The sequence below is a fragment of the Aaosphaeria arxii genome (assembly GCF_010015735.1).
Source record: "Aaosphaeria arxii CBS 175.79 unplaced genomic scaffold BU24scaffold_14, whole genome shotgun sequence".
Classification (NCBI taxonomy): domain Eukaryota; kingdom Fungi; phylum Ascomycota; class Dothideomycetes; order Pleosporales; genus Aaosphaeria; species Aaosphaeria arxii.
Genome location: NW_022983487.1, coordinates 390721 through 413394, shown reverse-complemented (window position 1 = coordinate 413394; position 22674 = coordinate 390721). Strand labels below are relative to the sequence as shown.

The 22674-nt window shown below is 50.7% G+C and overlaps 8 protein-coding genes across 8 annotated transcripts; 3 read left to right on the top strand and 5 right to left on the bottom strand.

Moving 5' to 3' along the window:
* Window positions 1–235: 235 nt before the first annotated feature.
* On the bottom strand, window positions 236–1700 carry BU24DRAFT_415196 (DUF124-domain-containing protein; the record flags this gene model as incomplete). Its single annotated transcript, XM_033526274.1, has 6 exons — window positions 236–318; window positions 373–511; window positions 565–914; window positions 967–1482; window positions 1542–1577; window positions 1640–1700. 6 exons carry the CDS (start codon window positions 1698–1700, stop codon window positions 236–238), a joined length of 1185 nt encoding a protein of 394 aa, XP_033377612.1.
* A 1075-nt stretch (window positions 1701–2775) lies between these two features.
* On the bottom strand, window positions 2776–4279 carry BU24DRAFT_86285 (translational initiation factor 2 beta). The gene is made up of 7 exons (XM_033534723.1): window positions 4098–4279; window positions 3864–4032; window positions 3771–3811; window positions 3618–3711; window positions 3362–3561; window positions 3024–3309; window positions 2776–2962 (listed from the first exon to the last, which is right to left on the bottom strand). Exons 1-7 carry the CDS (start codon window positions 4107–4109, stop codon window positions 2814–2816), a joined length of 951 nt encoding a protein of 316 aa, XP_033377611.1. The 5' UTR covers window positions 4110–4279; the 3' UTR covers window positions 2776–2813.
* A 143-nt stretch (window positions 4280–4422) lies between these two features.
* On the top strand, window positions 4423–5104 carry BU24DRAFT_86336 (uncharacterized protein). The gene is made up of 2 exons (XM_033534724.1): window positions 4423–4743; window positions 4807–5104. The coding sequence occupies exons 1-2, from the start codon at window positions 4512–4514 to the stop codon at window positions 4908–4910; spliced, it is 336 nt and encodes a 111-aa protein (XP_033377610.1). The 5' UTR covers window positions 4423–4511; the 3' UTR covers window positions 4911–5104.
* Window positions 5105–6097: 993 nt separating this feature from the next.
* On the bottom strand, window positions 6098–7910 carry BU24DRAFT_86191 (voltage-gated K+ channel beta subunit). Its single transcript, XM_033534722.1, has 3 exons — window positions 7439–7910; window positions 7226–7380; window positions 6098–7102 (listed from the first exon to the last, which is right to left on the bottom strand). The coding sequence occupies exons 1-3, from the start codon at window positions 7557–7559 to the stop codon at window positions 6311–6313; spliced, it is 1068 nt and encodes a 355-aa protein (XP_033377609.1). The 5' UTR covers window positions 7560–7910; the 3' UTR covers window positions 6098–6310.
* A 351-nt stretch (window positions 7911–8261) lies between these two features.
* Window positions 8262–9512, bottom strand: BU24DRAFT_415192 (uncharacterized protein; the record flags this gene model as incomplete). Its single annotated transcript, XM_033526273.1, has 1 exon — window positions 8262–9512. The coding sequence occupies one exon, from the start codon at window positions 9510–9512 to the stop codon at window positions 8262–8264; it is 1251 nt and encodes a 416-aa protein (XP_033377608.1).
* A 1353-nt stretch (window positions 9513–10865) lies between these two features.
* BU24DRAFT_415191 (uncharacterized protein) lies at window positions 10866–14015 on the top strand (the record flags this gene model as incomplete). The annotated part of the gene is made up of 4 exons (XM_033526272.1): window positions 10866–10988; window positions 11119–11575; window positions 11632–12030; window positions 12082–14015. The coding sequence occupies 4 exons, from the start codon at window positions 10866–10868 to the stop codon at window positions 14013–14015; spliced, it is 2913 nt and encodes a 970-aa protein (XP_033377607.1).
* Window positions 14016–14672: 657 nt separating this feature from the next.
* On the bottom strand, window positions 14673–16042 carry BU24DRAFT_380691 (uncharacterized protein). The gene is made up of 3 exons (XM_033524724.1): window positions 15851–16042; window positions 15476–15766; window positions 14673–15418 (listed from the first exon to the last, which is right to left on the bottom strand). The coding sequence occupies exons 1-3, from the start codon at window positions 15935–15937 to the stop codon at window positions 14819–14821; spliced, it is 978 nt and encodes a 325-aa protein (XP_033377606.1). The 5' UTR covers window positions 15938–16042; the 3' UTR covers window positions 14673–14818.
* Window positions 16043–17470: 1428 nt separating this feature from the next.
* On the top strand, window positions 17471–20980 carry BU24DRAFT_358842 (ankyrin; the record flags this gene model as incomplete). The annotated part of the gene is made up of 1 exon (XM_033524012.1): window positions 17471–20980. The coding sequence occupies one exon, from the start codon at window positions 17471–17473 to the stop codon at window positions 20978–20980; it is 3510 nt and encodes a 1169-aa protein (XP_033377605.1).
* Between the last annotated feature and the right edge of the window lie 1694 nt (window positions 20981–22674).

Genomic DNA, 22674 nt, shown 5'->3' with positions numbered 1-22674 from the left:
TGACGACAAAGCAGAGCAACTGACAAAATCACACTGGGTTTGAATAGCTGTCCAATCGATCCGATCCAACTCCGCGCTTGGAAAATAATAGTTCATAAATCCACAGAAATCATTGAGTACAGCGAAAACATTTTTTCCAATCGAAACACGTGGTCGTAGAATCTTTCCGGCGCGTAGGTAGCTTCTGTACTAAAGGAATAGGGGCAAGTACGAAATGCTGATCAATGCAACCTCCTTAGCCTATAGGCGTTGAGTTCGCCGCCAGGTATTGACCAAACGCCTGCGGGTTGCGGGTTTGCATGAACACAGTTCCCGGGCCTGCGGTAAGGCGTCAGCGTCTTCATATGCTGGAGGTCATTCACAATCACATACCTGTAAACTTGCACACCAGTCCTTCTCCAGCCGACATATTTGAGATTATACCTCCACTAGCTACGCGCTCCATTACGTATTTGCAGTTCCAAGCCACAAGGTGGCCATTGTCAATAATGTATTTCTCATTTTCTTGCAACTGCGGGGAAGCGTATTAGCACCAGCAAGACAACAGGAACCGCATAAGCTTACATCTTTGCGAATGATTGCACCAAAACTAGTGACCCACAGGATTCCCTGGCCACTGATCTTGTATACAAACATTCCTTCTCCTGAGAAAAGGGCCTTACTCAACCCCTGGCTCTTGTATTCTGTCACAATGCCCTGAGTGCAGGCCAGGAATGCGTCTTTGCCCACAGACCATTGTTCGTTACCCCCAAGTTTGATTATAGTAATATCACCAACGGATGCCGGCGCAAGGAGAAGTTCCCCTGGGCCTGTGTAATGGGATTTAGTCATGTCGCCACCAACGAATGCCTTCTTCAATGAGAACTTGACTTGTCCTTTGAGTGTCATTGTTGGACTCATAGCAATCATAGCGCCTATCAATATTAGCACTCTGGGTATCTTTCTGGGTGTTATCATAGCCCATACCAGGTCTGGCAGTCAATGGGCAGCCAATTGCCAATTGAATGGTCAAGATGGTATTTGTGTCTCTATGACTGACCCTGTAGCTCCCACCATTGAAGGTGCCAACATCATCTGCGGTATTGCTTCCAATACCTGTGAATTGGGGTGACTGTGGAAGCTGCTGTTGTTGTTGCTGGGGTTGCTGGGGTTGCTGTCGTTTGATATCTTGAAGCGGCGATTGTTGTGGGGGAACACCGGGGTGTGGAGATGGGGAGGGCGCATATTGGGGCGGTTGTGGGGTTTGAGATGCACCAGCTATGGCTTGAGCTCCAGGCGGCGGTGGGTAATGATGTTGTTGCTGTTGCGACGGCGGCTGCTGCTGCTGTTGTTGAAAGTGGTCTGGAGGGGGCGGATACTGCTGCTGTTGCTGCTGAGGCGGAGGGGGATAATGTTGCGCGGAAGGGTTCGAAGCAGGAGGAGGAGGGTAGTGTGCAGCACCAGGAGGGGGCGCATAGTATTGTTGCTGACCCGGATTCTGCTCTGTTTGCGCTTCAAGTCAGCTCCTACTCATAAATGTGGAAGGCGGCTGGAGAGCGGACCTTGAGGCGAGGCATAACCTGACTTCTCTGGTGGAGCTATGATGAGATTAGTTTCCTTTCGATAGACTGCCGGATGGGACGAAAGATTCGGTTCGTACGAGGATAGGAGAATCCACCTGGCTGCTGTCCAGGAGGAGGACTTCCAGCATAACCCGACATGCCTGCTGTCAGTCTGTGTGTGGTGCGTGTGGGTGGTGTTGAGGCGGGGGAGTGGTTGGTAGGAGGTACAGAGTAGGTAGTGTAGTTGCAGATGAGGAGAGTGGAAGGGGAACAACGAGAGCAGGAGGAGATTAAAGACAAGACGGGCGGCGGCTATGTATGTACGGAGTATGGGTATGGTATGGGTATGGGTATAGGTATAAGTATAGTATGCTGCGTGATTGTGTAGGTGAGATGATGCTCTGGACCCTCTTGGGAGGTTGGAGTCGGCGTTTGGCGTCCACCAACAGACTCGAGAGCTTGCTCAGCCTCCCCCGCCCGCAATGGTTGGCAGTAGGACAGTAGGACAAGGTACAAGGTACAAGATATTGGTAATAATCTTGTACATAAAGTTAGGTACACTGTACATACCAAACTGCAATTGTATGTACTATGTACCTACCCATAGCAGGGGAGCGAATGAGGGGCAACGTCCTGTTCGCTAACACTTTTGCCGCCCCTCTAAGCGCCCACCTAAGTACGAGGTATGTAGGTAAGTAATACACCTATGAGTACTCGTAACCCCCAATACACACTCTAGCAGATGATTACAACTATTACGGAGTACATGCGAGTAAGATCAGCAATATAACATACCTGATCTTTTCTCACTCCCACTGTGTAACGGCCCAAGAAGCATCACCATCCATACACAGAGCGACAGGCTTGCATCGTGCTGTTGCTGGTCCGTCAAAAACATTCATTTCAGTGTGCCAATGCAATAATCCCAGGATTCATTACTTGAGATGGCTCTTTCTGCAATATTCCCCGGTTCTATCTGTGCCCCTAATCCGCAGGAACGTAGGGTCGTTTCGGTCATGTATTGACTCATGAAAATCCATCGTTATGTAGACCACACCACCCTATCATCCTTTTTTTCTCGTAGCTGTCGCCCTTGCGTAGGACCAGATATACGCATAAGCATACGCATACACATGCACATGCACATAAAAACATGCATATCCCATTACAGACAACTGCTCGCATCCACGCAGTGACGAACCATGCAAGCGGCCGTACTGATTACAGTCTAACCCAAGAAAGTGCAAAGAAGTGTGCGCGTCATCGAGTGGCTTAACCCTGCTGTCTCTTTCTCTTGCCGACCTGCGCAGAGAAACCAGTCTTGATCGCTGTGACGGATCGCCTGGAGCCGCAGCTGTTGCAAGTGACGAAGTACAACCGGTTCTCTCCCTTATTGAGCTGAGTGTCGGGGCTACGGCATGCTAGAAAATATATGTCAGCCAAAGTCTCAGTGCCGACATCTGATCTGCTTTGATAACTTACTCTTGCAAGTGACATATTCGACAATGTACCGTCGGAGAACGTTCTCAATCTGCTTCTGCTGGAAACGACCCTTGATGACTAGTCGGCGCGAACCATCAACGGAACCGGAGGTACCCAATTCGGCAAACAAGAAGGAGGTGACGTGCTCATCAGAACGCTTGAGCCTCTTCGCAATGTCGGCGATGTTGGCGAAAATCGTCTTTTTGTTTCCTTCACGGAGACATTGGGGTGGAGGGATCTTGTAGCTCTTGCCGCCAGAAGAAGCGAGATCGGGGTGGTGGCTTTGCTGTAGCTTTTGTTAGCAGGAGCAACGCATCTCAGTCCGTAATGATACGTACGAGGAGGTTGAAGAAGCGGTTCAAGAGGAGTTCGTAGTTGATAGGTTGCACTGCATCGTGTTGCCAGATGCCAGTTCCCTTGAGCATGTCACCCTCTTGAACGGCAGGTGCTTCCTCAGCAGCTTCAGTCTTGTCACCAGCAGCTTCGGCAAGCTTGGCTTCGAAGTCATCCTCTGCCTTGACCTTCTTCTTCTTTTTCTCTACACCAGGTGTATCAGTATCGTCACGCCATGAAGCCTTTTCTCTAATAACGTACTCTTGAGCGCAGATGGGTCGAATTCTCCGTCGGCGGCGACCGCGTCATCGGCGTCCTCTTTCTTGGGCTTCTTCTTCTTCTTTTTGGCCAAGTCCTGACAAGCAGTTAGCCCAACCGTTATACACCCGTGATGTAATTAATCCCATCGCGTACCTTGAACATGTCCGTTACTTCGTCGACTTCCTTGTCCGCATCTGTACACTTTGCATTAGCCATGTTCTCTGCAATGGCCGCGGACTGCCTGACCGGAAGGCCCACCTTCAACGTGGGACCTACCAGCTGCATGCGATTCGGCACTGTCTTTGTCGCCATTCCTCTCGGTGGACTCGGTAACGTTTCCATCGCCGTCGACAATCGTCGCACCGTCACTGAAGGCTACGGATTTGCGGGGCTTACGCTCAACGGGGGGGTCGGCCTGTTCGCGAGCACAGTTAGTCGAGGGTATTTTGAACGTGGGGCGAAATTGAGGGGATGACGTACAACGTCTGCCATGATTGCGGGTTGTTCGTGCTTCTGTATTTCTTATGAATCGTGTGTTGACTGAATGGCCGATATACTTTGGATGTCGAGGCCGGGTGGAAAGTAGGTGGATGTTGTGTTGTGGGGTTACACTTTCTCGGACTTTTGTATAAGTTCGCTTTGCCGCTTTGATGAGTCGAACTTCGCAATCTCTCGCCAAGACTCATCACGTGATGTGTCCCTCGACTGGCGCTCATTGGCAGGCGCCAGAACTTCGAACTACATCACCAAGAGGCGGCCTGTTGAGCGCGTCCGCATTGACGATACCTTCGCATTCTACAAAACCTCCACCATCAATGCCCGAACGATAGCCAGGAAGGCGCTGCGCATACGCTCTCTCACCCATCATCCATTTGAATCTCATCACCCGCAGCCATGTCGTTGTCGAACAGCGCATCCTTCATTGAGCCGACGGGTAGCTCTTCCGAAGCTGATGAGATCGATTCTCTCCCCTCTTCCGCCACAGAATCCTCGCTGGATGATGATGAATACATCTCGGATGCGGAGCGCGAGTGGAGGGAATCCTTACAACAAATGGAGCTGCTGTTGACAATGTTAATTGTTCCATACATCGGAAAGTACTTTGGCAAGAAGTGTGCATTCTGGAGTAAGCAATACGCTCAGTGGTCGGATATAACTTACGTGGGATGATTGTTAACTTTTGCAATAGGCTGGGCCAAGTTCATGGAGTGGAAATACCCCGTTGAAGTCGTCGTGACTAGCCCGAAGTTGTTCAAGGCAACAACTGCGATTGAGGCTGCTGCACCCTTATAGTGGCCAGCCTGGTGTCGGGGAGGTTGATGTGCAGGAAATTATTACGCTTTTAGAAACGGGAAAGCATGTATGGCGTTTTGGATTCGCTTATAGTCAAGAATAACCACTTCGAATGAGCTATAGGGCAGCTCTGTACGGGATACACAAAGCTCGACTTACTTAATGTACCTATTGCAATTCATCCTGTTCGCAGGTACAGCAGATGTTGTCTTCATTGGATCTATGCGAAAGAGGCAGCCTTTTGTCCAAGGTTCTTTCATGGTTGGAATGTTTCGTGCTGTAGCATCAGTTACTGGGTAGTCAGTGATGTGAATCCTACGCCATCGTTGCGGTGTTCATGAGCTGGACGCATCACTATTTAGTGCCTACATCACATCGCTAGGACTAATGCCGTTTTACGCTGCGATAGTATTAGTAAGATCCAGTGACAAGATATCACTGCCTCGAGGTTGTGGAAGACAAGTCAAGTCTTCCGTTGCGTGCTACAGTATAAGTACACATTGGGCCTCTGGCCGCGATCACGTAAACCACAGATCTCCTAGTGATTTTTGAAGTTAGAAACTAGACTAGATGTGAGGTGATTGTGTTCGGACCGCTGTGCAATGTGTTGTTGGTTTCATCATTCATGATGCTGTTCTTCGGCGAGACTGTGCTCCTACACGGTATGGATGATATCAAATCAACGATCAGTTCACCGACGTACATAAAATATTCAGTTCTTGCGTACAATTGCCCTCGCATCTCAGTAGACAAGTCAGCCGACACGTACACCCTACTGCTGGCGGCAAATATTTGTAGAAGCAAAAAAGCCGAATTTACCAGTTCATTCGATTGATTGATGTTGTTCTCATCAGTGTCATTTAGGAGGCTTACATAACTTTATTCGGTTCTCGCGAACCCACCACTAAACATTACACTACGAATTCGACGCTACGGCTGCACCATTTAAAAATTTTTATGAGGCCCACTTCCTGAGTGTTGCCGTAGGGTAAATATTCCTTTCGTTTTTGAATTTGATGGATATATAAATGTTTTACATTGGGAAATAGACATCAAATCTTCAAAGCGATAATCCGCCCGGCTGGCACAATCGGTAGCGCGTGAGACTCTTAATCTCAAGGTTGTGGGTGTAAGTTTCCATCAGAGTTCCTTATGAGTGATATCAATACTAACAGAGCAATAGTCGAGCCCCACGTCGGGCTTAATCGCCAGATTCTTATATTTTTTTGCCTTTTTTTCATAATGCTTCTTTTTTTTGCTCTTGACTTCGAATTGAGTCTAGCTCTCTTTCTTTTTGCTTGACTGCCGTTGGCCTGATCCACTCGCATCAATATACGTATTTTCTGAAGAATGCTTGTTTGATCATTTCTCTATGCTGGTGACACCGCCATGTCTCCCGATTATGCGTATCTCAAAGGTAGCTCGGCAGGCTTGTTGTTCACGACAGCCTCGATCTCGTCCAGCACCTTCTGGTCGAGTTTCTTGACAACGTCGACCGCCTTGATGGTCTGGTACAGCTGCTCAGGGCGACTGGCTCCCGTGATCGCACTGGCAACATTCTTGTTGCTCAAGACCCACGCCAAACTCAATGTTGCAACGTCTGTTCCGAGCTTCTCGGCAATCTTGATCAAGCCCTTGACAGACTCCTGTTGCTTGTTCCATTCGTCATTGCCCACGGTTTTGCTCAGTCCTTGGATGTACTTGTCTTTGGATTGTGCCAGGCGGCTATCAGGAGGAATGCCATCGACGTATTTGCCGGTGAGAATACCGCCAGCAAGAGGCGAGAAGCTCGTCAACGAGAGTCCCCGACGCTCGTACAATCGTGCATTCTTGAAGTCCTCGTCGACCTTCTCGCGGCGAAGGAGAGAGTAACCAGGCTGCTCGACAATAGGACCCACGAGCCCAAGGCGATCCGCAACCGCCCAGGCCTCCTCAATCTCGGACCCGAGCCACTCAGAAGTGCCCCAATAGAAGATCTTACCCTGGTCAATGAGGTGGTTGAAGGCACGCACAGTCTCCTCGATAGGAGTCTGCCTGTCTGGACGGTGAGCGTAGAGGATGTCGACGTAGGAGAGCTGGAGACGAGCAAGAGCTGCGTCGGTTCCCTCAATGATGTGTTTCCTCGACAGACCGACGTTGTTGATCTGGTTGCGGGGTGCTGGATGAGCAGAGTTGGCAGCTCCCCAGTTGATCTTTTCATTACTACGTTAGCTTTCTTTGCGTCTTCAATAAGAATCAATTGCAATCACGGGACGTTTGCTGTAGCCATCAAGTATGGGCTGTGCGTTTGAAGGACCGCATCACGCAAGACGTACCTTGGTGGAAATGACGAGATCGTTTCTCTTCCAGCCGAAATGCTTGATCGCTCTTCCAATAACAGCTTCACTTTCACCTCCGGCATAGCCCTCTGCAAGATCAAAGAAGTTGATGCCGATGTCGTAGGCCGCTTTCAAAATGGCGAATGTCGTCTCTACAACGAGATGTATTAGCACTTACTTACGCCTTCATGCAATTGAGGCAGAACTAACCATCCTGTACATGTCCACCGTATGTTAACCACCCTCCAAGAGAGATAGCGGACACTTGCAATCCAGAGCGACCGACAAATCGATACTCCATTTGGGGCAGATCGGATGGTGGGGTAGACATGTTGTAGGATTTGATATAAACGTGATCAAGGAGGCGAAACAAACTTCTTCAAGAGAATGTGATTGGAATACTTTGAGGAGAACTGTACGGCTTGTCGAAATATATACACAAAACTAGTCTGAAAGGCACGAATTGCGATGGTATTCCCCATTATTGCGGCATGAACTGAGCTCATGTACTATGTGTGCACAGTGGGGTAATCCTCTAGTGGGCCCCGCCGAAATGGGATGGGATCCCTCTTCAGGACTGGTAGACTCTATTGGCCCGGCAGGTATTCCTACAAACCCCCTATTGGTAGTGGTCCCGATTTGCGGTCGTTATGCCAGAAGATTCGAAATGTGCTACGGCTTTGAAATGTAACTGGTTGGCTACTACTTCGAAGTTCGCTTTGGTATGGCCTTGATGATGGCGTCAACGATTGGCGTTATGCGCCGGGGATTGCCTAATACCAGATAGCTATGAGGCATTAGGCGCCAGAACAACTTACATAATCTTGAGGCATGCGGGTTGATCAATCGACTTGAATCGGATGGACACAAGGGCGTGGGCATAATGACAATACAAGATCGACGTTGATAGGATCGACCAAAATGGTGGTGATGGAAGACTTGAATGACTTTTATTTGCTCTGAGCCTAGGGTATCATGGCCAATCCTCACTGTGTATATAAATTTCCATACTATTGCTAAGATATATGAGCGCTCAGTCGAATGTGATCTTCTTGCCCTCGGATTTGACAATGCCTTGAGGGGCTCGCTGGGCGTTCATCTGAGCAGCGCCGGGCTTGATCGTACGTGGGTCGACCTTGCGTTTGTCTTGGAACGGCTTTCTAGGACGATAGCTTTGAGGAGGATCGTCTTCATCAATGCGTCTCGCACGGTCTGGATGCACGCCCTCCATGTCTGCATCCTTCTCTTTGCCAAATCGTTTGTTGTAACGCGTCGTCGAGTCCTCGGCGAATTCGCAACGCAACTCTCGGCCCATGAGGCGATTTATGAACCATTTTCGCTTCTTTAATTTGGTTTCTTTAACGTCGTCAGACCCAGAGTCCTCAGGGTCCTTCTTTTCTTCCTTGAAAATGAATCCCTTAACAGCCGAAGTCGCAGCTTCAACATCTTCGAAAGTTACCCATGCATAGCCCTTGCATTTCCCGGAATCTTCAAAGGTTGCCATGTGTATATCCGCAATCTCCCCGCACTGCGCGTAATGCGATTGTAGGTCGTCCTTTGTGACATCGAAGGAAAGATTGCCCACGAAGACACGCTTATTGGGTGGATGCCCTGGTTTGGCCGCTGTACCAGCCTTGCCATCGTTCTCGCCCTCCTCGCCCTTGGGTTTGTCTGGTCTACCCTCGAAACTCTTCGCATTCTTGATGAGCAGTGGCCGACGGTCCATAAGCGTTTCGGTCAGAGCAATAGCAGCATACATTGCGAGCTCTGTCGAGAAATCGACATAAGCGAAGCCCTTGTTCAGTGGTTTGAATGTCCAGCGCGGGTTCGGGGGCTTCGTTGGAGCAGGCATGTGCACGCGTGTGATCTCTTCGTCTTTGATCTCGGAGTTTGTAGTGAGGAACGATCGGAGCGATTCCTTCGTGGCGGACCATGGCAGGTTACCTATCCACACTCCATGTTGGGATCGTTGTGCAGCCTTCGTTTCGCCCTCATCCTTCCCAGCGGCGGCTCCCTCACCAGCCGAGGATTGGGGTGCAGCCTTTGCCTTCTTCGCTTTACGGGCTTCTTTCTTCGATGTAGGCTCGGGAAGGTTTACGTCGATCTCGATCTCGTCTGGTAGGGCTTCCCTCTTTCGCTTCTTCGAGGAGTTCGACTCGCCGTCGCCCTCATCGTGTTCTGTATCGTCAACCTTCGCCCTTTTTTCTTTCTTCTGCTTTTTCTTCTTATCTTCCTTGCGCGCCTCCCAAGCATCTGCCTCCAAGGTCGTCGCTGATTTAGACATCGTACAATGAAATCAATAGAGTCTATTGGATTTACTCTTCTGGATTGGAATTTTCTTCCAGTAGAGGAAAAAATATTGCTTATGTAACGTCATCTAGTTGCCCTAAGCCGTTTATGGCGCCATGTAACGCTAACTCGAGTTGCCGAGACCCACCTGCCTGTGGAGGTCACGGCGACGTAAAGTGAATCTGACATATGTATCTCTTGGTCTCGTTCATGGAAACATTACAAGGCATTGTTGCAAGACATGTCCTAAAAGGCTGGGGATGAGCATCATGTCCGGCTAGGAATCAATGGCCGCTACATTCCGATTCTTGGGTCGTTGTTAGAGTTAGATATTTCCGGACCGCCTGGTCTAGCCATGGTGTATATGGAGATATGGAGCCGGACCCAATGGAGGTTGTTGCTCGAATCACGGAGTACTTGTAGAACACATACGGAGAACAGTTTTTGGGAGGAATGCAAGCTGTCTAGATAGTCAATTTATCGTTACGCACAGTACAGAGTACTAGTGGTAACATCGTCAACTAGGTACGGAGAAGACTTGCGAAGTTTTGGGTCTACTACCTAGGTTCCTAGGTATCTACCTACCTAGGTACCTAGATAACCAACCGTCTTGATGATGATACAATCTGCTGGCACACAAATCACAACATGCCGAAATCAGATTGTACTGCGTCTAAAGCTTCACGGGAATGTTTTGCGTAACGATACGAATGGTGATGGATAGACTTTGAACTTGTTGGCGTAACCTCAATTCCTTCCATCAGTGAAGGTGTAGGGCAGGTGACATCCAAAGGCACATATCACGTGATGCTCATCATCATCACCATCGCGCTTTCAAGGTGCTATCCGTGGGCAACACCTTTAGCGGGCATAGTCGCCTTGTACGGAGTCCTATGAGAAGAAATCAAGCGACATTCCTATTGTACGATTTCACCGGCTGACGACGCAGCCGCTGCCTTGCTCTCATAGCTCTACTGTGGTACAGTTGCGAACGTGTGAGGCGTCAACGTTGACCGGCTCGTGCAAGTTATCGCTCGCTTTGAGCACCACCCGAACCCGCCGCCTCCGCCGCCGCCGCCGCCGCCGCCGTCGTCGTCCTGGGCTGGGGTAGGCAACCATCAACGATACACCTACTTGATCACCCTCACCCTCACCCCCTCTCTCCTCCTCCACCTCTTCTATTACTCCAACCTCAAATTACACATCTGGGGAGTTTCCTACCGATATTCGAACAGCTCCATCTGTTTTCGGAACTCCCTTCGCTCTCGAGCTTTGGAGCTCTGTCCACCGTAGCCAGCATCCACCTTCACGTCGTCAGCCGACGACGTCAGCCTCACTCTACACAACCATGGCCTCCAATGTCCCCGTGACGCTTGATACCCTTATCATCATCAAGGTCTTGTATTTGGGACATAACCGAAAGTTTAAGGTTCCTCTCAGAGACCTTGGGCCTAGTGTCCTGCCCGACAGAGTAGGTTGACCTCACCTCAAAGACCGTGGCATAGCCGTAAACTCCGGCCTGTGAATGTGTTGCTCTGGTTTGACTGCAACCTGTTGTTACTTGAAAGCCATCGATACTGATTTATCTTCTCTTGCTATAGCTCCGCAGCCTCCTTCAGATCCACCCCGACGAGGATGTCACGTTCGAGCGTTACTCCGACAGCGTGGGCGCCTACGTGATTCTCGATACCAACAACTCCCAAGTCTACAAGACACTATTTCGTGCTGCGAAAGCAAAGCTTAAGCTTCGCCTGAGAGCCAGCCATGCGAACATGGAAGAGGATACTCCAGCTGTTCCAGTAATTCAACCCAACGTAGATCCACTTCCCCCGTCCGAGGGTAGCTCCCTTCATCGGATGAGCTCCGACACACTTGCACCACGACTTCCTGAGCAGATTTCGCCTGTAATCGCGCACTCGCCCGCCCTACCCTCTTCGCTCTCGAATCATGCTGGGGAGGAAGCTAAGGCTGCCCAGGCCAGCCCTGTCTCACCTGTCCTAGCCAACAGTACAGATAACGGCGAGGCACTCGTACCTCAGTTGTTCATGGGTCGTGACAGTAAGCTAAACATTTGTCTGCTGTAATGGAAGGCCCCAAACTGACGACATAAGTAGAATTCTATGGTGGTGTACGTTGCCCAACCGAATCCCAGATGCCAGAACTTCCACTCCGGCCCAAGCCATCCTCGCACAACTGCATGACCTCATGGGTTGTCTTCTGCAATAACTGCAACCAGGCAATGGAAGATGAACACTTTCATTGTAGCATCTGCGACCATGGTGACTATGATCTGTGCCAGACATGTGTGGATGCTGGCATTCACTGCCCAGGTGCTGGTCACTGGATGGTGAAGCGTTTTGTGAAGGACGGTGCGGTTGTCACCAGTGTTGTTGAGCGTATTGGTCCAAAATCAAAGCAGGTCGTCGAGCAGGAAATGCCCGGCACGTATACAGATGAAAAACAGTCTGTCGAACCAGATCAGCCGACACGCACATGCAACTCTTGCGTCAATGGTAAGTCTCCCTTGTAAGCGTTTTTCATCATCAACCTAATAGCATCAACAGTACTCCCTGAGAATGAATTTGTTACATGCGTTGCATGCGACGATTACGACTTGTGCTTGGAATGCCACATCGCCAACAAGCATGGTCACCATCCCGGCCATGCCTTCAAGGCCGCAACTCCAGACACAGTCCTCCCCACAATTGCCGACTTCCTATGCAATGCTGGCCGCAATGTGCGCCATTCTGCAGTCTGCGATGGCTGTGAGAAATTCATCTACGGTGTTCGTCACAAGTGCCTGAACTGCCCTGACTGGGACTTTTGCTCCGAATGCATCAAGAGTGCGAAATTCATCCACCCCCGACACCGCTTTGTACCCATCTATGAGCCCCTGGCCGAGCCGGCCTCGGTTGCTGTCCGTCACTATGGCATCTACTGCGACGGTCCCCTTTGCAAAGACAAGGAGAATCCTTCGTACATCGAAGGTACTCGTTACAAGTGCGCAGTCTGCCATGACACTGACTTCTGTGCCAACTGCGAGGCCATCCCCTCCAACCGCCACAACCGCACTCATCCGCTGATCAAGTTCAAGACGCCTGTTCGTAGCGTCAGCGTCACGACGATGGGCGAGGATAAGAATGGACTGCCCATGGCCAGATTGGGTGATCAGCCAAATAGACGGTCTACGGCCACCGAGACTTTGCCCGTTTTCTCACCCACTAACTCTGCTACACAAGTCCAGACTATAGTAGACGTGAAACCGGTCGAAGAGCAGCAATCGAAAAGATCGAAGGAAAAGATCGAGATACGCGATCTTCTCCTTGATCCTGTGCCAGAGAAGATTCTCTCGACAGCTACTCGCTCTGTTGAACCCGTTCAGTCCGCCCCCGAACCCAAAGCCGAACCGAAACAGGAGAATTTTGACGCTCATTTCATACGTGATACGATCCCTGACGGATCTAAGATTGGCGCAGGCTTGAACTTTGTTCAGGTCTGGACACTTCGCAACCCGGGGCCAAACCCCTGGCCAGCTGGCTGCAGCGTTCGCCATGTAGGTGGTGACAATATGCTCAACATCGACAACACTCGTCCACTTAGCCATAGCGAGCTTGCGGAAGCGAGTGAGAGCAATGTCATTGGTCGCCCCGTCGAGTCGGGAGAGGAAATATCCTTCCGCATCATGATGAAGGCACCTAACCGAGAGGGTACCGCGATATCTTACTGGCGTCTCAAGACTGCCGAAGGCACGCCCTTCGGCCACAGGCTCTGGTGCGACATCCAGGTCGTTGGACCCACCACGCCAATCACAATTCCTACCACGACCGCCCCTGAAATGACATCCCTTCGATCTGGTGAGCCTGTGGAAGCTTCGAGCTCTTCTTCAAGGTTACCAGTTGTGATTGAAGCTACACGTTTCTCACCTGATCTCCAAGAACAACTCCGCAGGAAGCGTCAGCTTCTTGATGCAGCTCTGCGCACGGAATTGGCTCCCGAGAAGATGGCCGCTCAGCCCAAGTCCCCTGGGTCGAGGGACGCTCATACTTTCGAAAGGGAGAGGATGCTCCGTATCCAAAAGGTACGAGAGGCTGCTGTCAAGCGCGTTCTCGAAAGCCGTCGTCGGGAAAGTGAAAACTTGCAAGCAAATGCAGCCGTGAACCAGGATACGTCAAACATCGAGAAACAGGACACGGCCGAACTCCCAGTGCCCGAAAAAGTGGTCGAAGCCCAGGGAGAGTCCTCTGGCATGATCTTCCCTCAGCTCGAGAAAGAGTCTCCTGCATCGAGCACACATGAGGCGGCGGCCTCCACTCAGCTCAAATCCCCGGAGGTCCGATCTCGCAGCACCACTATCGGTGCCTCGTCCGTAAACTCAGAGGAAGAATTCTTCGAGGACGCTGAAAGCGTTGAGATTCGCTCAATGTCTAGCGATGACGAAGGGTTCATGACAGATGAAGAGTACGATATTCTCGACGCCAGCGACGAGGAGATCGTCTGAGTCTACCCTACGCCTCAAAGCCCCTCTGGACGAGTTGTAGCAAGATAGGTAGCGTAAAATCTGCCGATTGCCGATACAAAACGAGGTCGAATGGCCTGGGAGGTGGGCGTGGTGGTGTCCATTGAGTGCATGGATCTTTTCTTTTAGTGATGGCTTTGGTGTTTGTTTTGGTATATTATCGAATTTGCAACGACACTCACTGTTCCCAGTCCAATACCACACTCTTTCGGACAAGTCGGCGCTTACAGGCGCATACTGGCTGATATCAGGGCCACTGTACAGGGCACGATCAGGCCTGCCCGATCTATTTTGTTTCCATAGCTTTAGTGTGAATGAGATTGTGATTTCTTCCTTTTATATACCCAGCTTTCCAGCTCATTGTTTGTATGGTCACTGACAACATTGGCATCGCTGTTGAGGACCTGGCCCTGGGGACTCTTAATGCTGTTCCAAGCACTCCCCAGAGCTCTCTTCAGAATGTCGATTGAGAGTAGTCTACGCAAAATGCGTGTTGCTAGTTACAGGCGCTCATATCTCCTCGAACTTCGACATCTTTGTTACATGGGTTGTGCTTCTTCACGTAGCCGACTCGATCCGTATCGAGGTAACAATTGAATTATTTTCTGTCTACTTCTTCATCTATATCGGACAGGAAGCAAAACGTTTCCCTCCCCACTTTCGTCGCCAAAACATCTAGGATGTAGTCCTTGTTTCCCCTTTTTTGGAGAAACATATGATCGACATTTCCTCGAACCCAGATACGTCGCATCCACCACCACGACCTCCTCCCACCTGTCATCACCTCACCAGACCCAAGGGATCATCCTCGTCCGCCCCGCTACCCTATCCTCTCCAAACTTCTGCAAATACCATTCTTTCGTCCCTTTGGCCGTGACGCCTAGATTTACGGCGACAAACGTGGTAGCGGCGAGGAGGGTGTAGTTTACGGTCTGGCCGTGCGGTGCAGCGAGTAGGGAGAGGAGGAGATAGATTGCTATTTCGCATGTGTAGTGCGGGCATAGGAGAGATGGGAAAAGCGGGTGCGTAGGGAGGCGGTATGTTCTTTGGTCAGAAGGTGATTTGGTGGACGTCGTCGTGCGAAGGCGGAAGAGGTAGGCGTGGTAACTGTTTTGTAAGGCGTGCGAAGTTAGTATCAGCGGGACTAGCAGGGCTGACTTCCATTTGAACAAGGACGACGAAGATGACGAGTGGGCCCCGTGGTCGTAGTCATAGTAGTAGTAATAGTCTTCGATCCAGACTGCGATGTTGACGGTTAGGTAGAATGCTAAGCCAAGGACCCAGTGGCCGAACCACATTCGAGATTTGCTACTACTGGACGATGTGTAGGCATGGGATTCGAGGAGGCGCCGTACACCTTGGAGAAGCATCAGGAGCCAGGAAAGCTGTATGCGGAGGCGGGATGAGATGAGAGGGGTTCCATCTTGGTTATGTGGTGTTACCTGAAAGGAGGGGAAGGGAGAGGGGAGGAAGAGGAGATATCCCCAAATGAGGGAACATAGCACGGAGAGGATGTAGAAGTGGGTGAAGTAGTTATGGGGGACTGTAAGGGTGGCGAGATAATCGAGGAATTGTGCGAATGGAAAGGCAGATGTTGGCTTTGCTGTAGGTTGTTCAGGCGCAGAGGTAGACGAAGACGAAGACGAAGACGAAGACGTAGGTGTAGGTGTAGCACGGGAACCATAGGCTAGGAAGCGGGAGCTCAAGGCAGGTAGCGCCTGTATGACGAGGATCTAGTAAGCAAGAAAAGGGTTCGAGTTAGTGAAGCTGTTGGGTGGGCAGGGAAAGGGTGAGGGGGCGGTATGGTGGCGAGTCACAATAGCGGATGCGGCAAGGTAAAAGGCACGCAGTAGGAGGACGGGGTCAAGGAGCCACCGCCAGGTTATGCTGAGGATATGGTCCATGTATGGGAGCTGAGATGGAACTCTGAGCGTAGCTGGATGGATGCAGATCTTTGGTTGTGGTTTTCTTTTGGATAAAAAGAAATGAAGTTTTGTTTTTGTTGTTTGGGGCGGAGAAAGGATGGACGAAGGAAAATGAATGGGGCGGGTGGAAATAAAGGTCACGTGGTTGTAAGATGAGAGTAACATCCGCTGGACCCGCCGTCCGCCGTTCTGGGTTGCGCGTACATGGTCACCCAGACCTTGACTATTGTCTTATTGATCAGATCATCAATTGATCTATTGAGTACTCCGTAGTTACTTTACCAAGTTAGTTGCTAGTAATAATACTTGCAGTTGTGGGTATCGCCATTGTCATTTTGAGATACCTACCTAGGTACCTAGGTACCCAGGTACTTTACCCAGACCTAGATCCAGTGCAACAATGATTATACTTGCTGTATACTACACAGTGGGTGTGCTATTTATCGAATATAGATGGCACAAGACAACACTCTATGAATGATACTTGTGATATGTGTGATTCGTGCTTTGTGGACCGTGATCCGATTTGATACGTAACGGTTAAGATATGGTAGTTAGTACCCACTACGGAGTACCGTAGTGGGTACGTAAGTAGGCATCTACATAGTGATAGAGTACCTACAGCCTATTGTAGCCTGTCATGAACTACTCCGTATCGTATCATGGATATGGAATATAAGAAGAGGGCCAATGGTACGAGTACCGAGTACTACACGGTACTGGGACTGGGAGTGTGTTATGTGCTGTGTATGGGGTAGTACTGTACTGTACTAGGGAAAGTGGTGGGAATACCAGCCCCAAAGCAGCCAAAGGTGACGAAACGGTCCAACTCGTACGACTTGAAGATGGACCTGAGAGAGATAGAGAAATATGAATGGAGAAAATAAGGAAGATGGGTCTTTTTAATCATAGAATATCATACCTAGTCTCATAGTCTCATAGTCTCATAGTCTCTCTCATGGTTGTTAGTAGTTTGAGAGATGGAGACTAGAGGAAGCCAAGCCAAGCCAACCGGGTCACCAACCAGCCAGCCAATCAGCCATTCAACCAATCAGCCAATCAGCAGCCAACCAGCCCAGCCCAACCCTCCTTCCTTCCTCTCTCTCTCTCTGTTCTCTCTCTCTCTCTCTTCTCTCTTACTCTCTTACTCTCTCTCTCTCTCCTCTCCTATCTTCTTCCTCTTCCTCCTCTCCTCTTCGCTTGTTCATCCACCCTACACCTACACTTACACCTTCACCTTCACCTTCACCTTCACCTACACCTACTCACTACACCGACATCTACACCTACACCGACACCTCCTTCCATCTCAAGCCTCAGCCTTCCTCTCCCATCTGGTCTTGTCTCCCTCTCTGTCTCTCTTCCTCCTCTGCCCCCCTCCCCTTCAATCGACTGCCCTTCCGTTTCAACGTGCAGGCAGCCGAGCGCTTTGCAGGCGCACCCTACCTATCGACTGCCTGCACCCCAACATCATGAGGCAGGAGCCTTCGCGTCCTGTCCACATCTTGCGTGATGACCAGTAATGGCGATGCTAGCTTGAACCCTTCAGACCAGGCAACTGTCGCTGCTGGAGCTCCAACCCATCGTGCCGCCTCCCCCGCCACTCAAAACACGGCGCCTCCCGCCTCCCTCAGAGATGGGCAACCATCACCTCGCCCCTCTCGGAACGGCGAGAACACCCAGGACGACGCCCAGAACGAGTCCGAGGCCGAGACAGTCGTGTTGGACGATGCCAAGGACAGTACCTCGAAGGAGAAGAAGGTGATCAAGATGGAACGTGACGATGACGACGATGATGATAACGCAGCCAAGTTACGGTCCATCAAAGAGTCCTCACGGACGCGCACGCGCACGCGTTCACCCATTGCCAATGGACGGAGGCACTCGGTATCAGACGCGAAGGAGCTGAAGGAGGTGAAGCTGAATGGGGCCCGCCGTGGCTCTGATCCCGATGGAAAGAGCCCACCTCCAACTTCACCTGGCAACCGAACCCACTCACGCCACGCCAAAGACGCGAGCCCCGACGACTCGGTGAAATCACCCGTGCTTCCCACGACATCACCTACGCAACACGCCACCCGTGGCCGAAGCTCATCAATAACGGAATCACGAAAACGCAAACTGCGCGACGAGTCGCACACGAAATCGCTGGAGCCGTTGCGACAGAAGGCCAAAACCGAAGGATTGAAAGAGTTGCGCACGCAACCCAACTCTCCTGCCACCCCCGGTGTTGGAAGACCCCACAAGCGCTCGCAGTCTACGCAATCTGCCGTGCAAGGAGTGCCAGGCCGCAAACGCAAAGAAGTCACGGCTCTCACGCTGCCCCCAGAGCGGAGAAACTATTCCGATTCCAGCTCGGAACACTCCTCTTCACCCCATCCAGCGCATACCCCACATCTGCTGCATAACAGGGTCAAACGGTCTTCACATCGCGCATTGACGTCGCCGGCGCGCGCTATGACACACAAGCGCAACGTTGACAAGTTTGGCGCGACGCGGCTGGCGAGAGAGAGCGAAAAGGGCGACCTGGACCAAGTCATTGCAGCCTACAATGCAGCGTCTGAAGAGCTGGACCAAGAAGATTTCGCGGGAATCGCTCCTCTTCAAAAGGCCGCCCTACATGGCTGGGCCGACGTCGTCGAATTTCTCATTAAGAAGGGCTGTCGAACTGACTGCGAATCCAATGACCGGGATACCCCTCTGATCGATGCTGTTGAGAATGGGCACCTGGATGTTGTCAAGCTTTTACTCCATAAAGGTCACGTCAATCCGCACCACCAGAACAAGAAAGGCCAAAGAGCCATTGATGTATTGGATCCCGACGAAGACGATGCTACTGAGATCGAGGCGGAGCTCAGGGCTGCGATGCGGCGGCAAACCGATACGGCAAAGAAGGAGGAAGACACCACTCCAGGCTTTGCGCAACAGAAATCCGCGTCGAGACTTCTCTACAATGAATACAACCTAGAGACTCTTATTGAGAAGTCAGGCGACGGTGATATGGCCGCGGTTGGCGAGCTTCTCAACAGCAACATTAGACCGAATATTGCCTGTGGTGTGGCTGCTTCGAGGGGTGGCTACGATGAAGTGCTCAGCATCCTTCTCGCAAGCGGACTGAAGCCTGATCCTGATCCGTCAAAACATACAGACACACCCATGCTCGTCGCCATCGGTAGAGGACATATGAAAGTCATCCAGCTATTACTGAACCAGGACCTTTTCAATCCTACCAGGCGCAATCGCGATGGCAAGACCTATTACGAAATCTCCGAGGAACGCCGTGGACCGAAATGGGAGTTGGAGAGGGATCTCTTAAAGGACGCCTACGACACGTACTCGAAAACACATAAAAGCCCTAAGAGGGTGAAGAAGGAGGCGCCTAACGCAGCTGCCGTTCGTGCCAAGAAGAGGTCCTCACCAAGTCGCCGGGAGCCGTCATCTTCGCCCCGGCCAGAAGCAAAGCGTGCTCTGACGAACAAGTCCTCTGCGGGCCTCCAGAAATCAAGACGGCTAATGTCTGGGAAGGAAATAGCGAGTCGTGATGTTAAGCGACGGAGGAGAGTGGTTTCTGACGAATCCTCCGATGAAGACTCTGATGCCGATGTCAGACCACCGAAGAAGGCCCATGCAAAGCCCCGCTCGTACAGCGAAGGAGAAGAAAACAAGCAAATTAAAAGGGCAATCAAAGAGAGCTTGGACAGCCATACCGCGCCGAAGCGTGCTGCGCGTGCTGGCTCTGCCGATAGTGAGGACGGTGCACATCCTCCGCAAAAGCGCGGGCCAAAGATTCGGACCAAGGTCACCAATTCTAAGCCTACTCCTACGCCCGAAGTCGAATCTCCGGATGAACGGAAACCTGTCAAGAACAAGATAAAGTCACGTATACTGGAGGAGAAGATCAAGAAGCGTCGTGCATCCGACGTGTCCATCGATGAAACCAAGGTTAAAAGGACTCCTACTGCTTCTTCCAAATCTACGCCTGCCCCACCGGAGAAAGCCGCTACGCCTGATATTGTTCGCGAACGTCGCCTGGAACAGGAAAAGCAAGCTGCTGCTGCCGCCGAAGCTGAAGCCGAAGCTGAGGCAAAAAGAAAAGCTGCCGAAGCGGAGTCAAAGAAACGTGAAGAAGAGGAACAGGCTGCCCGCAAAGCTGCCCGTAAAGCTGCTGAGGAGGAGGAAGCTCGGAGGAAGGCAGAGGCTGAAGCTGCAGCTGAAGCAGAAGCGAAACGGTTAGCTGAGAAAGCAAAGGCGGAAGCGGAGGCGGAGGCAGCTCGCAAACGAGAAGAAGAGAAGGAGAAACAGCGCCAGGAGGCAGAGGAGGAGGCCAAACGACAGGAAATGTTGGCAGCACGGAGAGACCGGATCTCGAAGCTGCCACGAGCGCTCAGGCGCGCCTGCGAGCTCGGAAGTAATAGACCATTGCATTTCTCTGGAGAGGAATTAGGCATATCCGCTGTCTTCTTACCTTTGTTTTATGCTACCTCCAAGGACGTCAAACCTCATGAGCACCAGAACGCTGTCTCTAAATCCTACGTCATGTCCTTCCAGGCTGTTGGCATTCTTGGACTCCCTGAGCTGGATCTTGCTCATTTGGATGCTCCTTACTCTGAATGGGAACGAATTCCAGTAACTCGTGATCAACGAGAGCTGCTCCTCCGCCAGTATGACGTGGCTCTCCTGGCTCAGGACTACCGTTTCCCAATGGCAGGGCCCGACTTCGATTTCGCCCAGATCCAGGATCGTGTCAAGGAAGCTCGCCAACAGTTCCTTGATCTCGAGGGCCTCTACTGGATCGAGGACTCGGTACTTCCACCAGAAGTTGATAAGGTTGATATTCTCAGACCACTCCTGGCAGACGTGAAGGACCCTCAGCGGCGAAGGCAGATTCACCTTTGTGAGCTCGTGAACGAATCCGCACCCGAGAAGAAACGAAAGCCGAGAAAGAGCTTCATGGATGCCGTCCTGGGCCAGAGCTCTACGAATGGCATCGCTGATTCCACGAAGATAAACGGCGGCGGATGAAATCCTCACCACGTAACGATAAACCATGTTCTTATATTGTTTCAATCTCAATTGCCCTTATACCCCCGCGCTTATTGTTTGCCACGATGATGCGATTCCGAATATTTTTGAAGGACGAATGTGACGGTAGAAGAAGAAAGGACCTTGAATTAATCCCGGACGAAGTGGAATAAGATTAGACACGGAATCTGAACAATCTCGTTCGATCTGTCGAAGAATCTCTTTCAAGATATGCTGGCCATGATGTCTGTTATTTTTACGACTAGCTATCGACTAGCACGGTCGAACCATGAAACGAGCATGGAAAAAAGGGATCATTGGTACCTTGCTAATCTGGTCATTCGCTCGCGGATCATTCTTAATTTTTTGTACCTATTTGCTAGAAGTGCAGGGAGGAGTGTATGGAGAAGACGCACAGGGGAAGCCCACACTCAAAGCAAAGTCTTGGGGTGGAGAGGTGGACGGGGAATCCGAACATTGTGTACAAAGCCCCCAAACGAAGGACAGCCCTCCTTTGTCTATACGTCGATCAAGGATTCTTGATGAACAATGACGATGATGAAATAAATAAATAAACAACACACCAAAACATTCAAACATCGCTACTATCGTGGTCTTAGATATCAACCTTCAAGCGTTCGTATGGTGACATACTTGTCTCCTCGTTGTCCCCCGCTCAATCTCGCAAGATTTAAACCGTCCGGCCTTCGTTGAATCAGCCCAATTCCTTCGGTTATCTTCACACATGTCTAGTAATGCACATATGCCTAATTCCCATGATGTTACGAGGTAATGTATCAAATGTATTGAGGAATCTGCCATCCTACCGTCGTCACGTCTTTGGCACTATTCTTAACTAAGCGAGAGAGCAGGCACGCAAGCAGGCAGGCAAGCAATCCGAAACCCCAGTTGACGAACCAAACCAAGCCAAAGAAACTTACTCGATCGGGAAGGTTTCCTTCGCAAACCAGGCCTCATCCCGTATTTTGGCGCGTAGTTATGTAGGAGTAAGGTGTGGCGCGCGAGGATGAAAGCAGGAAGAAAATTGAAAAGTGTCGATGACTGCGGGGAACGCCCCCGCTGCACCTAACAGGCGGCGGATGCCCGGCGCGGGTGCCAAACCAAGGAACTGAGCCCGACGAACCGGTTTTTGCTTGCTGGGAAGGGAAGGGTTGCAAGTAGTCTACTGGACATGGACGAACCAATCGTGATTTTCTGGGTGGGTGGGTAGTAGGTAGGTCGACACTTACGAGTGTATCTATCTACGAGGTATCATCTGTACTCGGGTTACTTGAAATGTTTTCCCCTCCTCGCCCCTTCTTCTTCTTCTTCTTCTTCTTCTTCTTCTTCTTCTTCTTCTTCTTCTTCTTCTTCTTCTTCTTCTTCTTCTTCTTCTCTTATTTAGAAATATACAAAGAAGGCCTTGGATACCCTTAGACATAATTACTTGCTATGTAGTCTAGTCGTATTATTGTTGTATCAACCTACGGGTTGCCTTGGTCCACCCTTTTCGTAATGTGTATCCAGTCACTCTTGCTGTCTAACTTACTTGGTGGCGGGCTAGCCCTGACTCTGGTTGGGAAATGTCCCGAGGGTGAATCTACGAAAATGGGAATAGATTCATGTGAGAGAGCTTGAGAATGTGTTCTATATATCCAGGAAGAAAGGGTATAATTAAGTACTGTGTAGTAGTG

Coding starts and splice junctions, on each gene's coding strand:
- BU24DRAFT_86285 (XM_033534723.1), bottom strand. Junction 3,812..3,863: donor CGTTGAAGGTGGGCCTTCCG/GTCAGGCAGTCC, acceptor CAAAGTGTACAG/ATGCGGACAAGGAAGTCGAC. Junction 2,963..3,023: donor CGAATATGTCACTTGCAAGA/GTAAGTTATCAA, acceptor TATATTTTCTAG/CATGCCGTAGCCCCGACACT.
- BU24DRAFT_86191 (XM_033534722.1), bottom strand. CDS start 7,559: ATGTCTACCCCACCATCCGATCTGCCCCAAATGGAGTATCGATTTGTC. Junction 7,381..7,438: donor CGGTGGACATGTACAGGATG/GTTAGTTCTGCC, acceptor ATCTCGTTGTAG/AGACGACATTCGCCATTTTG. Junction 7,103..7,225: donor ATCTCGTCATTTCCACCAAG/GTACGTCTTGCG, acceptor AGTAATGAAAAG/ATCAACTGGGGAGCTGCCAA.
- BU24DRAFT_380691 (XM_033524724.1), bottom strand. CDS start 15,937: ATGGACCATATCCTCAGCATAACCTGGCGGTGGCTCCTTGACCCCGTC. Junction 15,767..15,850: donor ACCTTGCCGCATCCGCTATT/GTGACTCGCCAC, acceptor CTTGCTTACTAG/ATCCTCGTCATACAGGCGCT. Junction 15,419..15,475: donor CTCCCTTCCCCTCCTTTCAG/GTAACACCACAT, acceptor CTCCGCATACAG/CTTTCCTGGCTCCTGATGCT.
- BU24DRAFT_86336 (XM_033534724.1), top strand. CDS start 4,512: ATGTCGTTGTCGAACAGCGCATCCTTCATTGAGCCGACGGGTAGCTCT. Junction 4,744..4,806: donor CAAGAAGTGTGCATTCTGGA/GTAAGCAATACG, acceptor CTTTTGCAATAG/GCTGGGCCAAGTTCATGGAG.